This window comes from Rattus rattus, chromosome 9 (genome assembly GCF_011064425.1).
Source record: "Rattus rattus isolate New Zealand chromosome 9, Rrattus_CSIRO_v1, whole genome shotgun sequence".
In the NCBI taxonomy this organism is placed as follows: Eukaryota; Metazoa; Chordata; class Mammalia; order Rodentia; family Muridae; genus Rattus; species Rattus rattus.
The window spans coordinates 8365956-8383744 of NC_046162.1; the positions used below are offsets into that span (position 1 = coordinate 8365956).

At 40.0% G+C, this 17789-nt stretch overlaps 1 protein-coding gene across 1 annotated transcript in view; it reads left to right on the forward strand.

Annotated features, from left to right (window-relative positions):
* The window catches only part of Mrtfb (myocardin related transcription factor B), a 155730-nt gene that overhangs the window by 47385 nt on the left and 90556 nt on the right, over positions 1-17789 (forward strand). The window contains exon 3 of the mRNA XM_032912319.1: positions 11927-12134. Coding sequence (XP_032768210.1) covers positions 11981-12134 — 154 coding nt within the window. The 5' untranslated portion in view covers positions 11927-11980. The remainder of the gene's footprint in view (positions 1-11926; positions 12135-17789) is intronic.

Here is a 17789-nt window from a genome sequence, read left to right on the forward strand (position 1 = left end):
CATTACAGCCAAAAGCAACTTAGGGAGTAAGGGGTTTGGCTTACATATTCTGAACATTAGTCCAGTGCTAGGAGCTAAGGCAGGAACTCAAAAGTGGGTACGAGCCTAGAGACAGGGGCTGATGCAGAGGTCATGGAGGAGACCTGCTTATTAGCTTGCTCTAATAGTTTGTTCAGCCTGTTTTCATATAGATCCCAGCACAATCAACTCAGAGGTACCACCACATTGGGCCAAGTTCTCTTCTACCAGTTCCAGGCCAGAGTGAGACCTAGTCAGTTGTGGAGAAATAAAATTAATTAATTAATTAAACAAACAAACAAACAAATATATAGTCCTATAGAAGCTGGAGGAGTTGGGGATAAATATGACCAAAGTACATAATAGAAGAGAAAGTCGGGAAGAGCCTGGAACACATGGGCCAGGGCTTATCCTCTAAGATCAAGAGAAGACAAATCGGACCTTATAAAATTGCAAAGGCTCTGTAAGGCAATGGACACTGTCATAAGGACAAGATGGCAGCCAACAGATTGGGAAAAGATCTTTACCAATCCTATATCTGGTAGAGGGCTAATATCCAAAATATACAAAGAACTCAAGAACTTAGACTCCAGAGAATCAGTAACCCTATTTAAAAATGGGATATAGAGCTAAACAAAGAATTCTCAACTGAGGAATATTGAATGGCCAAGAAGTACCTAAAGAAATGTTTAACATCCTTAGTCATCAGGGAATGCAAATCAAAACAACCCTGAGATTCCACCTCCCACCAGTCAGAATGGCTAAGATCAGAAACTCAGGACGACAGCAGATGCTGGCGAGGATGTAGAGAAGGAGGAACACTCCTCCATTGTTGGTGGGTTGCAAGCTCGTGCAACCACTCTGGAAACCAGTCTGGAGGTTCTTCAAATAATTGGACATAATATTACCTGAAGACCCAGCTATACCACTCTTGGACATATACCCAAATGGTGCTACAACATATAACAAGCACACATGCTCAATTCTGTTCATGGCAACCTTATTTATAATAGCCAGAAACTAGAAAGAATCTAGATATCCCTCAACAGAAGAATGGATACAGAAAACGTGGTACATTTACAGAGCAGACTACTACTCAGCTATTAAAAACAATGACTTCATGAAATTCATTGGCAATTGGATGGAACTAGAAAATAGCATCCTGAGTGAGGCAATCCAATCACAAAAATCTACACATGGCATGCACTCACTGATAAGTGCGTATTATCCCAAAAGCTCAGAATATTCAAGAAACAATTCACAGACCACATGAAGTTCAAGAAGAACAACTAAAGTGCAAATGCTTAGTCCTTCTTAAAAGGGGGAGCAAAAATATTCATAGAAGGGGTATGGAAACAACGTTTGGAGCAGAGACTGAAGAAATGACCATCCATAGACTGCCCCACCTGGTGATCCAGCCCATATACAGCCACCAAACCAGACATTATTGAGGATGCCAAGAAGTGTATGCTGACAGGAGCCTGATGTAGCTGTCTGCTGAGAGGCTTGGCCAGAGCATGACAAATACAAAGGTGGATGCTTGCAGCCAACAGTGGAGCTGAGAATGGGGTCCTCATTGGAAGAGTTAGAGAAAGGATTGAAGGAGCTGTAGGGGTTTGCAACCCCATGAGAACAACAGTGCTAACCAACCAGAGACCTAGGCACTAAACCACCATCCAAAGAGTACACGTGGAGGGACCCATGGCTCCAGCTCCATATGTAGCAGAGGATGGCCTTCTTGAGCACCAGTGGGAGGAGAAGCCCTGCCAAGACTCGACCCCAAAGTATAGGGGATGTCAGAATGGGGAGGTGAGAAGGGTTGGTTGGATAAGTAGGGGGAATATCCTCTTAGAAGTAGGAGGAGCGGGGATGGGATAGGGGGTTTATGCATGGGAAACGGGATAATATTTAAAATGTAAATTTAAAATCCAATTTTTTTTTAAAAAGGAGGAAAGTTAGTAGAATGGGATACAATATTAGCAAGTCTAATTTTTAGACAGATTGTTAAATTTATTTTTATAAGAAGAAAAGAAAACAATTGCACAATTCAGTATCATTAGAACACACAAAAATGAAGAGGTTTTAATTGGCCATCACAGAGGTCAATATAGATACAGATGCTTGGATATCTTAACATATATTACTCAGTGAACTTTATTAGCAGCAATCATGTAATTGTGTTTCTTATATTATGGAAATAAATAACAACATCAAATATTTCATACTGGCATCAATCTACTAGCCTGAAAATGATCATACTTCTTGAATTTTTGTGAACCCTGTGAATAGTACATATTTCATGTCAGAAGAACTCTGGGATTACAGTATTAGCTTTTACACTGTACTGGCTGACAGTGGCTTTGGTTTTTGTGGCACGTGTTGCCTCTGATATTAAGATGTAGTATTAGTTACGTTTAATGTCTAGTACAGGTTTAAATAGAAATAACTATTACAATTCAATAATAAAAATACATTTCTCTAGAGTACATACAAAATCTAATACAAAAAAAAGGTTTTTCACTATCATTAGGTGTTAGTGGCATGCAAATTAAAACTACAACTAGATATCAGTTTACCTCTGCTAGGGTAGCTGTCATTTTTTAATGGTTTGTGGGTGCTAGGTGTGTGTGGCTCGGTTGGTGTGGTGCTTGCTGAGCGTGCAGGAAGCCCCTTCAGTCCCTAGTACCACACACACTTGGCATGATGGTACAAGCAGATAGTCCAGAACTCAGGTGTTAAAGCAAAAAGATCAGAAGTTCAAGGTGATTGTCTACTACATAGAGCATTTAAGGTGAACCTGGGCTATATGAGACTCTGTCTAAAATAAAGAAGTGTGTGTGGAAATTGGAGAAGTAACATTTTGCTTCCTTGTATACAGCAGTTAGGCATTTCTTCAAACAGCTAAGAATAGTTACTTAAGGCATATGTACGTTCACATGAGACTTGTATAATGTTTACCACAACATAATTCATAATACCAAATTGAATCATGCCTAGAACGGGGACACAAAATATAGTAAATCCACACAGTGAATTGTTCAACTATGAAATGCATAGAATGCTGGTCCTCGTGACAATATGAGTCTGGAAAGTATGTTAAGTAAAAAAAGCTACCCACAAAAGCCATGCAGTGTGTGGCTATTGCTAATGAAATGTGTGTAGCAGGCAAGTCTAGGACACAACAGGAGATTAGTGATTGCCAGACACTGAGAGACAAGATGAGGAAACAAATAGGCATGAGTTCTTAGTAGTCAAGAAAATATCTTATCTACAACAGCGTTAAAGAGATAAGTATTTAAGAATGAGTATTTCTTATCCACAATTGTAGAACAAGTGATAAGATGTTCACAGGTGATTAAAACTGTTATTTCACACATGAGAGTGAGGCTGATGCCAACATCTCCGGAGTGTGTGAATAACTGATCAGACCAGGGTAAATTATGTCAGATGCTTATTGAGAGTATTCTTTTACAACCCTAAAGATGAGCTTTGAGGTATTGTCTACCAGTACAAACAAATATATTTGCAGGGAGTATTGAAAGAATATTTGCATTAATTTATGTTAATAGAGTCCAGGTTTCTGATTAGAGATGACTTTAGCACCAGCCGTGGCTTTCTGTGTGCTTGGTGGTGACCAAAAGATGCTACAGGAGTTTGGTAATGCATTTCTAGTCTTACCAGTGGAGTCTACTAACTAGAAGTCAGCTACATTCACTTCTAATCTGCTTAGATTGCTGTAGTAACTAAAATGCCATAAACAGATACAGCCATAGTACAAAATACTTGATCTTTTGACCCACAAAAGCATGCTGCATAAATTCTTCTGAACTAGATGAAAATCTGAGAAAAAAGAGGATTAAAAATTTGAAAATTTATACTCAATTGAATGTTTTTTCTACTTTCTGCAAGTAGAAACTGCAGATCACAAGAATTATGTATGAGATGGCTCTCTGTCAGAATGCTGGCAATAAATGGTCATTGCACACTTTTATTAAGAGAGTGTTTTAAGGTTTGTCCATTCTGTCGTGTTCTCTTTTAGCTAGCATTTCAGTTTACTAATCAGTCAAACAAGAGTGTTTTTCTCTGGTTAAATATTGGAGAACTGAATTACAAATCAGAAGCCCTGTGTTTCTCATCCCGCTGTGTCCTGCTTAAGTAAATCAGAGTGAGCTTTTTTTTTTTCATGTATTGTAAATTTTTAAAATATTTTTTATTGATTCTTTGTGAATTTCACATCATGCACCCCAAATCCCACTCATCTCCTCATCCCTTCATATCCACTGTTGGCTCCTGCAATCTCTTCCCAAAAGAAAACAAAAAACTAAACAACAACAAAAACCATTTTGCAGCCGTGGAAGCTACAGTGTGTCACACATCACACCCTGTTGCCCAAACAGCTTTACTTGCAGTTGTCATTGCAGCAAGTCATGGGTCTGGTTAAGGCCTCTGATTTCTACTATACTATCAATACTGGCCCTTATACTCCTCTCAGACATCCTGTTGTTTCTCCATGTCTTGGATCTGCAGGACCAGCGCCTTCACTGTGCCCTAGCAGGCCATAGATGGGGTGAATGTTGGGGTAGGCCAACTCAGAGCCTTGGGTCTGGGCTGGGTAGAAGCTGAGTAGGTCAGCCTACCAGCTTTCCTGTAACCAGAACCACCAGGGCCACTTGCCCCACTTTGCCCAGGCAAGGGGTGGGGCCAACTGGGTACACCTGCCACAGGTGAGGGGTGAAATGGGGAGACATCTTGAGGCTATATCACTGCATAGCAGACAAGAAGCAAGGCTGGTTCATATTCACAGTCTTGGGGCGGCTCACCCAAGCACCCCTTTCCCTATATACACACATACCAGGGCTAGCTCTACTAGCTCAGGGGAGGTATAAGGACCACTCTTCTGAATACTGCAGCCAGTGAGGGGCAAGAAGATCAAGTCTCCTGCTCTCCCATTCTTGGGGTTAGCTCACCTGCCTGCTACAGGTGGCAGAGTAGGGTGGGAAGTGGAGGTGTGTGTGTGTGTGTGTGTGTGTGTGTGTGTGTGTGTGTGTGCGTGTGTGTGCGCGCGCGTGCGCACATCTCTCCCCACACCACCACACTGCAGAAGCAGGAGGTGGGGTGGACAGCTCTTTCTTGCTCACACTCTTGGGGAAGCTCACCCTGGCCTCTACCTTGTGTATTGCAAATTTAAATTTTGTTGTTTGCTAATGTCAAAAAGAGCAAACATCAGGCAGCTGGGAGGTGGGACGGGAGACTTGCATCTGTTTAGTTACCCCTTTCTATAGATCTCTTTCTTACTCATTTTTTCCTGGTAAATAGTGTTTGCAAATGAGAATGTAATGTGTGTTTTTGTTTTAAAGCTGATAAACACTTAGAACATGTGGCTCAGTGGTACAGCAATGACAGACCTGTCCCAAAGCCCTGGGTTCAGCACTGCACAAAAATAAGCAAATGAATATTTAATCTGTTTAAAAATATTTACTTCTTAGCCAGTTTTGGTTCAAAACTCACCAGTTGCTTTAAATGCAGTGTTTACTAAATGTGAAAATCATTCTAAATTAAAATCAGCCCTCTAATCAACTCTTACTCTTTAAGATTCATTCACTATGAATAAAACTTTTAAAATAGATACTTAAGATAAAAGGGAGCATTTTGCCTATTTTACTTAGTGATTGGCATTAATTCTGTCTTTTAAATATATAATATAAGTTGAAGAGCCACATGTATTCTGTGCTTTCACTGGTCTGCTTATAGATCACGTGGGCTATGTGCTTAGATGACATTGTTGTGTTCATCAGAACTGCATTGTTGATAGAACAGCCTGCAGATTGCTCCAGGTCAGGTTGCAAACAAAAGGTTGGCATTTCCAGATCTGTAACCTTGTCTACAGAGAAGGGTTGGTATGTAAGTTTTTCTACTCAGTATTGTCAGTATTTGGCATGTTTGTTCTGCATTTAATGGCTACATCCAAAGTCCAGCTGTTACAAATAGCAGCACTATTTAGAGGAGTTTATTTGAACAAATTGTAAACTGGTGCCCTGCTTATATATTAAGTCTGCAGCTTTCATTTCTTGGCATCTGGTGTTCAATTCAGTGGATTTGCCTAAAATCAGCTATCTCTGTTCCCAGACATACCTGTCTTTCATATTCTTGCCTGGGAGTCTACAGTTTTTCTCCCAGTGGTGTTCCTCTGTTTCTCACTGCCTTGTCCTCAGTGTGAGGTGTGGCACCTGCCTTCTAACTGCCCATCTGGAAGCATCTACCCACCTCAGTTCTTTGGGCTTCTGCATGGTCCAGCCTTGACCAAGCTTTGGAATTATGTCTCAAAAATGCAATTTGAATTTAGTTTCATTGGCATAGCCACTGACTAGTTCCTTACATTTCACTCTCTGCCACAGTTACCATGTCAAAATCAAAATCTGGGATGTGAACACTATTTGGAGATGTGGCCTTGTTGGGATAGGTGTAGCTTTGTTGGAGGAAGTGTGTCAGCGTGGGGGTAGGCTTTGAGGTCCTATGCTCAAGCTCTGCCCAGTACAGAAGAGACCCCTCCTGGCTGCCTTAGGATCAAGATGTAGAATACTCAGCTTCTTCTAGAACACTATGTCTGCCTGGACACTGCCATGCTTCCCGCCATGATGATAATGGACTGAACCTCTGAAACTGTAAGCTAGCCCCAGTTACATGTTGTCCTTCATTAGAGTGGCCATGGTCATAGTGTCTCTTCACAGCAGTGAAACCTTAACTAAGATAGGCTGATTGTTACACTGGAGAGAGAGGGAGAGGGAGAGGGAGAGAAAGAGGGAGAAATACATTCTATGTTACAATACCCACAGTGATCTCCGTTTTCTCTTCCACCTCATTGTTGAAGCTGCAGGTAGTAATCTGGAAGAGAGAGGGTTGGGGGGATTGGAGGAGAAAGGAGGGATGGGGGAGGAGAGGCTGGCTGACTTTTACCAGACATTGATTCTAAGATAGCTGAATTGAAATACCTTTTTCTGTCTTTATTTTGATCCATTTAAACAACTGTGAAGTAACTTTTAAAATATAAACAGATTTGATCATGGATTCTTGATTGTATATGGTTAACTTTGTCTTTAAACATCTTTGTTCAAGTCTACTGCCTTAACTTTAGTTTTGCCTTAATGTTTGAGAGTCACAAGAACTTGAAGTGTAGAGACATAACTTTGCTATGGCTAGGGTGTTTTTGGCTGTGTGTAGTGGGTAACCCACCAGTCTGCATTTGACTAGTTGTGTATCAAATTTCTGAACTTTAGAAGCTCCTCTTAGACATGGTTTGAGTACCTTCTTATTCAGCTTTTTCTGTATGTAGCTGTGACTGTTAGCTATAATGTGTCACAGAACATAGCTATTATAAGCAGGGAGGTGTAATGGAAAGAAAGACGGCTTTGTACACTCAGATGGAAACAAATGTTAACATTGAATTAAGGACTAACTTAACTCAACAATCTAGTGTTTAGAAATATCATTATTTGTGGTATTATCTTGATTCCATTTTTTAAAAAAAGGTTGGGTGAATGAAGAAGTAAAAAAAGAATGTCCACTCTTCTTTTTCCATATTTTTGTAGCACTCCCCAGTATTAAATAATCAAATTTTAAATTTTTTGTTATTTTGTTTTTAGTGACCTTTTAAAAATTTTTTTTTACTTATTTTTTGTTTTGTTTTGTTTTTTCAAGACAAGGTTCCTCTGTGTAGCTCTGGCTGTCCTAGAACTTGCTCTGTAGACCAGGCAGGCCTTGAACTCAAGTGATCTGCCTGCTTCTGTCTCGCAAGTGCTGGGAGAAAAGGCATGTGTTACCACTACCTGCCGGATTTTTTTTTAAAAAAATTATAATACAATTACATAATTTCTCTTTTCCTTTTCCTCCCTCCAAACTCTTCCATGTGACCCCTTGCTCACTTTCAAATTCATGACCTCTTTTTCTTTAATTCTTGTTACATATATTTGTATATTCTTAATACATAAATGAGACTTGTTCCTCTGTATAATGTTACTTGTCTATATGTGGCCTGATAATTTGGTTGAATAACTAATTGGTGTGTATTCCCTAAGAAAGGCTATGTCTCCCATTCTCAGCATTCTTTAGTGTCCTCAAGGTCTATGGTTAAGACCCTGTCCACATTAGCATTGCCTCTGGGTGTTGTATTTACCTCATGCTTAGGCAGCAAACTCTGGTTCTCTGGCTCCTAGGCTCTTTCAGTCTCCTCTTTGCAGCATTCGCTGAGCCTTCGGAGCAGTGGCCTTGCTGTAGATGTGTCAGTTGGAACTGGGCTCCACAGCTGTGCATGTTGAGTTATTGCAGGTTCTGTAGTGGTCTCTGGCTGTTGCAAAGAGACATTTCCTGGATGAGGGGTGAAAACTACTCTTAACCAGCTAGTCCCTGGAGAATGGTGTCGGATTTGTTTTAAAAACAAGGTGCATCCTAGGTTGATGCTACAGTATTCTTTGTATTCACTTCCTACCAGATGAGTGCTGGATGTTTCATTTTGGAATGTTTCTGTTACTAAGTTCTGTACTGAGTAAACTCCCTAGTCATTTCTTTTGCCAGTTCCAGACAGTCACAGTTTTGTCACTCACCCTACTTCAGACTGAGTAATATTTTACCTGACAACTTAGTTTTGACCCCAGTGAGGTAATCCATTCTAATACAGTTTCTTTTAATATTTTCACAATGGCTGTTTGTAACATCTCAACTAGGGACTTCTACATATAGTGCTGCCTATAATAGATGTTGGATTTAATATTGTAAAGAAATTGTCAAGCCCTTAAGTAGACTTTAAGATGATGTTCTGAAAATTTCAGAATATATTCTATGCTCTGTCAAAGATGTTCACAGATACTAAGTTAATTTTTTTAACTTACTCTTTTCCCTTTGCTATGTTTTGTAAAGATTTACTTAGCTTATAATTTTCTCCATTTGGAAGTGTGTGGGAGTTTAAAGTGAGTACAATATAAAGGCATACATTGAAAAAAGATATTTTAGGATTAAAACAGGTAATACTGCCTTGAAAATATTTTTAAATCTTTGTTTAAAGGACCCTCTAGATCATTACCATTGATGTTCAGAGTTTGTACATATTGCCATTATAAGGGCATTATAGTACTTGTAACTTCAAAAAATTTGGCATGGACAGATTTTATTTTGTAGGAATAATTAATTCAAAATGAAAATTCAGTTTTGAAAAATCTGAGTTATAGTTTAATGTTCCTTAGTAAAATAAATAATTTTGTCTACAAATTCATCTACCTAATAGATGTCAACATTTTTGAAGTCAACATTATTTGATAGCAGTATGAAGTCTTTACCCTCTCCTTGGCTTCCTGCTAGTATTCATTACCTCTACCAGAATCATGTTTTTTTTTTTAAAAAGTGTGTTAGTTGTGAGCATATATACTTTTATATGCTTTTAAAAAGAAGCAAACATTGTCAACCTCTCTTTCAACTGGAGCTTTTAGCCCTTACAATGCAGCATAATCATTGGAAGATTGATTACTGTCTTATTGCTTACTATCCTATCACTTGTCTAGTTCTGTCTTATCTCCTCATCACCCTCCTTTTCATTTGGGAGATAATTGAGTAATTTTTTAATATTATTTAAAATCCCCCATCAGTATCTCAGCTAAGATTGTGTTGTTGTGAAGTTATTTAGGAATTTCTATATTCTACCTTAACTTCCCAGGCTTTTTAAAGCTTTTACTTACAATCTGTAGAAATGTAAAAGTGCTGCTTGCGTTAGCTGCCTTCAGCCATTATGTTAAATTGTCTGCCATGTGAATTTCCCTTGCAAAGACCATGCCAAGGCCTTCAGCTTTTGCATTGAATTTAATATTGAAGAATTAAGAAGGAAAACAGGTTTTAGTTCTTCCCTTGCGTATTAGCACTGTGGTGCACCTCATTCCTGAGACTTCAGTCTGCTGCACCTTTTCTTTGTCCCACATGAGTCCTCTAGTAGTGCAGTCTGCCGCTGACTTATTGCTGTCTTTATTGTGAGGTGTTTTCAATGACAATGGAGTTGGGGTTGGCAGCTGCAGAGGCTCTAGGTTTTAAGTATTTCTTCTGTTTTGTTTTCCAGGAAAGTTCAGCCTGGCCTCACTTGTTTATGCCACTCTGCCTTCCACATTTTGGGCAGCCTAGCACATGTCAGTGTAGCTGTTATCACCATAGCGCACTCTACACAGTCCTTCCTGCACATGGATTACTTGGGCATTTCCCAAAGATAGATAGATAGGTAGGTAGGTAGATGGATGGATGGATGGATGGATGGATGGATGGATGGATGGATGGATGGATGGATGGATAGATATTTCTCCCTTTTTGAGGAACTAAGTAGAAAGTCAGAGGACACATCCGCATTCTGCAGGTCATCTGACCGTCAACAAAGATGCAAAGACAATTCAGTAGAGAAGGTGATCTTTTCACAAGTGATGCTGTAGCTGTCAGCCATTCTTAAGTCACCAGTGTTAATTCAGATCTCATTGCATATATAAAACTTTGCATCTTAGACTTAGATATTTCTGTGTGAAGAAGGAAACATAGGAGTTACCTTTGTGACCATGGGCTAGTGTATGACTTTTTAGCTACAACAAAAGTATGATGCATAAAAGAAAGTATTTTTAATTAGACCTTACCAAATCAAAAAATCTCATTTTTACAAAATACTAACAAACACAAAAATGGAAGAAAATGGTTGCCAGAAGCATAATGACAAAGTGCTGTGTCCAGAATGTGTCAAAGACCGAAGACTCAATTGTAAAACACCAACTGCATACTATGAAAAATTAGCAGATTTTATCAGTACTTAATCCAAAAAGATAAAGAGATGGACAATAATACAGAAAAAGATGTCTAGCATCGTTAGTCACTAGGAAAACTACCATGAAATATCCTGTGTCCACTAAAATGTCCAAAATGAAAAGAATTGACAAAAGGATTGGCAAGGATATGGACCAACTGGGATCTGGTGCCCACCACTAGGGGTGGGGAATTCATAGCCAGTTTCTTAAAAATCTATATATCCTGCTGCCCTGTTACCTGGTCATTCCACTCCTGGTATGCAGACAGAGAAATGGAAGCATGTATCTAGACTCCTATATAGAGAATTCCTGTGATGTAAGAGTCAAAACGGCAAATCACCCAGCCACTAGGTAGTTGAAGTCTGTATGTAGAGAATGCTACTGTGGAAGGAAGACACAGTTTGAACAGACTTGTTCTACTGCACAGCGTGGGTGCACTGCTATCCCCTGGCTTCCAGTTCAGCACCTCAATTGTGTCACATGTTTAGGACTCTTGTTGAGTCTTTGATTTTGCTGTTAATAGCTTCTCAGTAGTATCATCCAAATTACACTGTGGTAACAAGCAACTCCAAGTCTCAGTGACATGAAATACACCTTTTTTTCCTTATGAACTGCATTTTCTTTGTTCCGCCTTTGTTCATTCTGAGACCTGGGCTGCTGAAGGAGTCTGTGAAGTACTGCTGGTTGCTGTGAGTGCTGATTAATTTAGAATTCCCCAAAATATAGGCACTGGGGTGGATCTTCAAGCCAGCCTTTGCCTTCGTTTTCATTCGTGTTTGTTGACTTTCTTCTCATCTAGCATATGTTGAAGTCTTTAAATGACAGTGATAGCTATAATTTTTATAATCCTTAATACAAAATATATGTAAAGTGTCTTAGGTTCTATTTACTGTCTAAATGCCTTTTGGATAGGAGCCATCTCCCTGGAGTGTGTAAAGGAGCCTGAGATACAGACAGAAGGAGTCAGCAATGGGTGCACGGACAGAGCTGAGCTGTGGACCCAAGCACCTGTCTTAATACTTTTGTGTTAACTGAGAAAACTTAAGGTACTATTCCATTTACCTTTGTAAATATTTTGTCACTCTCTTCCACAGGCTGCGTGAAAGAGGTGTTTCATACTTTCTATTGCTAGTGGCTGGAACAACACAATGGATCACAGGGGAGCCTTAGACACAGAGGAAGAGCTGGGGCCTCTAGCCCACCTTGCGCCAAGCCCTCAAAGTGAGGCTGTGGCTCACGAATTCCAGGAACTGTCTCTCCAGTCCAGCCAGCACTTACCCACGCTGAACGAAAGGAAGAATGGTGAGTCTAGCTACATGTGGTACTTTGACTTAGATGGTCACCCTTTTCAGGAGGTGTAGATAATTCCAGTTTGGGACTCTGATCAGTTATACTTGGCAAGCCCAGTAAGCGATGTTCCCCTTGAGAAGGGGCATGATTTCACTTCTCCTGCATTTCTTTGACTATGTTACCAGCAACTGTCTTTCTTCCCAATACCTTTAGAAGTCAGCCTTAGATTAGTCCATCTTGGACTGGGAAGATCTTTTGGTGAAAAGGCATTGTGAAGTTGCTGATACCAGAGAAGTGGGTGTTGACCCACTGCCTTCTTCCTTTTACCATCTCCATTGTGTTGGACCTTAATTTAAGAGTGGTATGAGCTAACCCACTCAGTAAAAGCAAGATCTTCTTGAGTGATTTTATACTAATGGGCACAAAATGAACTCGATTCTTTTTGGAGTTAGTACATTCTTATATACAAAGTGAATATTTTCTAACTCGTCCTTTTCAGTATGGTAGATTCTCATTGATGACATCCCAGAGTCCCTAAAACACAAACTAATGAGCAAAGACAGATAGGTACACTTAGTTCTGATACAGTGTAGTATACTTCAAATATAAACACAGCATGGTATTCAAAGAGCACATTGACCATACTCAAGGAGAACCCAGAACTTTACATGGGGTTGCCTTGTTGTCAGAGGCCTCCTGCCTTTACCTTTACAAATAAAATGACTTTCCTTTAGAATGCTTGCCATTAGCTGTTAGGTCTCTAAGACTTGAATGTGCCCCAGAGCCTGGGCTCTCCTCACTAAGAGCAGAGTACTGTGTAGTCCTTCAGGACAGGGTTTTGCATGAACTTCCTGTGCCTTCTTTTAAGAGTTATGTAGCTTTGTATCCTAAATCTTACTGTTAAGTTCCACCCTTGACCCTCTTAGCTTAAGCAACACACATAGACTCAGTTCTGTAAGGTGGCTTTTAGGCAGTCTGTCTCCAAGAGCCTGGCTTTACTGTGGACAGTGGCTGAGACAAATATATTAACTCAGAAATTGTCCCACGCACGACTTCCCGCCGGCAAGAAGCACGCGAGACATAGAAATTCTTACTATGAGTGACTTTTATTCCTGTCTATTCCTCTCTCATGGTGGAAGCCCCGCTTGCGCCGCCAGGCGCACCCTATTTATCCCCGTGTCGCACTCCACACCTGATTGGTTGCTTACTCATGACCTCATCAGGTGCCCCGAAATGGGCAAAGACCTGGCATGAAGGCACTCTTGCACATGCGCACACAGTAAATCTCCCCATAGGGAGCCGGCTTGCGCGGTAAAGGCTAGCGCCATCTTGACTGACCTGGCCTTCCACGTGGGGCGCAGTGGAAGCCAGCGCCATCTAGTGGTGGCGAATGTTATTGCGGCCCTCTACAAGAAATGAGTTGCAATTAACCCCTGGACCAGTTTCATGTCCCAGGGACTTGAGCTGTATTTGGTATAAAATCAGAAGTTCAAACTTTTCACAAACTGGCAATGTGTAGCAGAGAAGGGAATGCACACAAAGTGGATATACCATGGACATGTAGTCCATGTAGATACCTTGTTCTCTTACAGATGCTTGTGTACATGTCTGGGTGTATGATGGATACATGGATAGAACAGTCTCCCCTTAGACAATCATTTTGTTATTTTGGTGCTAGGGACTGAACCCAGGACCTTATCTAGGGTGGGCAAACACTGCCGCTGAAGTCATCTCCTTCCTACACATGCTTTCATGGAGGTAGATGAAAGGTAAAAGGTTTAACTTGCTTAGATAGCTATATTTTATGAAATAATGCAATCATTTGTAGAAATATTGCTGTTTCTATTCTCATCATTACTAAAACCACAGCGTTCATCAGCCAGCATTCATCTCTCGTGCTGTGATTTCTAGAGTTCGTCTTTGTTTCTGTCACTCTGAATTTCATCAGCTTTTAACTTACATGTGCCATCTGACACTGAAGTTTTCATGCTAGGTCTTAAGCACCACTCTTGCAGTAGTAGGATTGTTTTCTCTAACCGTTGTCTCTAACCATGATCTTTGTGACATAAGGATTTATGTTTGATTTGTCACTATTTGTAGTCTTCATAGCTGTGGACTTCTGTTTTAGAATAAAGCCACTTTATGTTCTCTTTCCAAGTCAAATGCATATTGTTTAGCTGTTCTGAGTACACAGGAGCATATGCTGGCTTCCAGTCTATCTTATGCCTGCCTGCTTGTTTCCCAGATCAGCTACTTTTACTAGCGTCCTTTGTTAGAGAAAAATGTTTGACTATTTTAAAGAATAGTTTTGAAACACTTTTTAGTAGCAACAATATTGTACTTTATAGCTTGGAAATAAGTAATTTATTGACTTTTTTCGATTATCATTATAGTGATTTTATAAATACAAATTTATTTTGAATGAAATTGGCCTTTTAGCCAATGTGTTTTCCCCAAGAGTAATTTCTGTTCAGTGTTAAGCCATTGGAAGATCATCTCACAGTGAAGTACCATCTAAGGATTCAAACAGGAGGTAACTCCCTTTTCTTTTTTAAGATGACTGCAGGAAATTTGAAACATCTGCCTGTTTTACATACACATTCTAAGGTGTGAAAGTGATCCTTGTTTACAAGCACCAGAAATCTAGGTTTTTAGGGAAATACTGGTCAGGTGATAAGAGCCTTAGTCAGGAAAAGTGAGTTAGAGAGGTGTACTAACTGTGGATAATGACATATTGGCATTCCTGGACAGTTGTGAGAGTCGAATCTGTGTCTTCTTCTCAAACACAGTGTGATTCAAGGCTTTACTTAGCCACCCCATCGAGTGTGCATGTTTCGTTTACACATAGATACTATAACTACCATTTTGTCCAAATAAGACAAATTAAAATGTTAAATAAAAAGAAATCTGGATTTTGAGCAGAACATATATATGTATCAAAATAAGAAAGATATAGGTGATAGACCTGACTTGCTTTCTTTAATGTACGTTACCCATATTTTTAGCTCTTCTTAATCTCTTGTTTAAGTTTTATCAAAATGTAGATATTAGTCTCAAAACCACTTAAAAAGTATTGTGTAACAAAAAATTGTGTGCTTCACATGCCCTGCTTGTGTGTTTTGTTGTAACCCCTAGGCAGTTGAACTTTTCTTACTGGTTCTGCATTCTTTTCTGTTGGATACATTGTAGGTGTTTAAGTCTCACTTGTCCCTGCTTGTGTGTTTTGTTGTAACCCCTAGGCAGTTGAACTTTTCTTACTGTTGCTGCATTCTTTTCTGCTAGATACATTGTAGGTGTTTAAGTCTGTGATCAGGAGTAGAAGGATTGCATCATTGTAGCCTATGTTGCTAAAATTATACCCAGTAACATCTCAATAAGGCAGTCACTTAGGCAGTCAGCTTTTCAGATGGGCCTTATAAAGAATATAATATGCAGTTTCTTTATGAAAACAGTCTATCCACAGGGACATTGTGCTTCATTCTGGCATAGTACACAGTCCTTAGCTGCATCTTATTTCCATATTTATGTTGGCCTTTAGTATTCAAAGGGAAAAGCTCAGGTGGAGGACAGTATAGGTAGATGTCACATTTCCAAAAGAGCTGCAGCCAGCCCTTCCTGCATCCACATTCAGGGAGAGCTCTACTCTGGCAGACACTACTATGAGGTAGTTTGCAGGAAGGGAAAGCAGGACAGATGCAGAACTGTCAGGCATTGCCAGCATTCCTACAAAGAAGCCAGTGTAGCTGCTATGATAAAGAGTGCTTGGTGTCTCACATTCTCCAGAGCATCTTGGGTATTGCAGGGTGAGTGAGACTCATCTGACTTCACACAGCCTCAACCTCACCATCGGTAATATCTATCCAGTGGTAGTGAAGTCAGTACCTGCCACCTGCCTATCCTGAAAGGCTTTTGACTGTGGCCTCCCACCTCTGTTTGACTCACCTGATCTCATCAGAAACATTTACTGTGAAATGGCATGTGTGGGGTCCCAGTAAGGACACATTTCTTTTCAAATATTCATATTACTGGTTACCATGGTTAGGAACTTGAGCCTTCAGCCTCACAGCCTCATCTGAATTTTTTTCTGAGATTTTTTTTCCCCTTGCATTGCATTTATGCAGTGAACAACTTAGACTCTTTCTTGCCTTGTCATTAATGAGCTTTCCAAGAGAGGAAATGGTGTACTCAAGAATTGGTTGCCCACAAGGAAATGAGAGTCCTTGGCTTTGGACTCAGCACAGGGCTTTATCTAGCCACATACTGTCAGGGAACTTTCCAAACTGTTGCCCAGCGCCAAGGACAGACACTTTAGTGAATAACAGCTTCTGTTCACAGCTGCTCTGCTCTTTGCATTTTCTGAGGGCATTTCCACACCCCTCATTAGCCTGTTAGTTCACGTGTTTGAAATGTGCAAACATAATAAACATTGTTCTTGGGCAAAACTACTACTTGGACTGCACATGAGCTGGCACAGTGGAATGGAGAGGCCAGTTTTGTTTCTGGAGCCAGAAGCTACAACACTCTGAAAGTATCCCAGAGACAGTGAACAGGTGGTAAGTGCAAAGGTAGAGACAGCTCCTCCCCTCTCCCTTTCTACACTAGAGTAACAGCAGTGGACTCCTTCACTCGCTCTCTTGTTGGCATTTGGGTACAAATGCTTGTTATGACTCTTCAGGGCATCGCTAAACACTGTAACAAGGTTCGATCATTTTTCTTTGGAAGTTGGACTAAGAAAAGAAATTGTGTATATACCATATTCCATATTCAAGTTTTTAATTTTTGCAATTACCTTTTAAGACTAAGACTAAACACAAATATAAAGTTCAAAAACAAATTCTGGATTAACACCTACAAATGAAATTCTTCACTGGCTGTGGCAGAAGATTGAACAGTTTATCTCCTGACTCCTTCAGAATGAAAATGAAGCCTTTTAAGCCCCTAGGGCTAAGGCACTCCCATTCTTTATGGCTTTGTAGTCTCCTATTGAATAACTTGCTTTGTATCACAATGCCTATAATTACCTATTATCTGTCTGCCCTCTTCTATTATCTGTCTGCCCTCTTCTTTTCTGCTCTGGGTTTCTTATTCTTAGACAGTTGTTAGTTAGATTGTTTCAGTGGGGAGCAGGAGGGCGCCCTCTTCCACACCTCTCATTTGGGTGTGAATCTGATCTGGTGCAGCAGGTAGATGGCCATAATGCTCATAATACTCATACATATGTGCGTTATGGCTTGCTGAGACCCACAGTTACAACGGTGCATCCTCAGAGCCACCTCCCACCCCAGCATCTCATATAGAGTCATTTGTTTGGAATTTTAAACGGTGTCTCTTAAAGAAATGCCCTTAGAACACAAGCAATTACTATATGTACTGAAAAGGTGACTTGGAGAATAGTGTAATTAGCAGTTTAGTTTAAGCTGGCATTGAAATTATATCATGATAACATATACAAATGCCTAACCTGAATACTTTAAATGACTTGTTTTCTAGGTACTAGATTAAAAAATATTTTTTTACAAAAATGAGAAGGTTTTCTTAAAATTAGAATCTACTATATGTTTTATTAGACATTGGACTGGTGAATAATGAACTAATTTGCAAAGGAGGAGTTGCAGTCCCTCAGAGAGCATCAAGAAAGAGAAAAGAGACATTAGAAATGTGTACTCT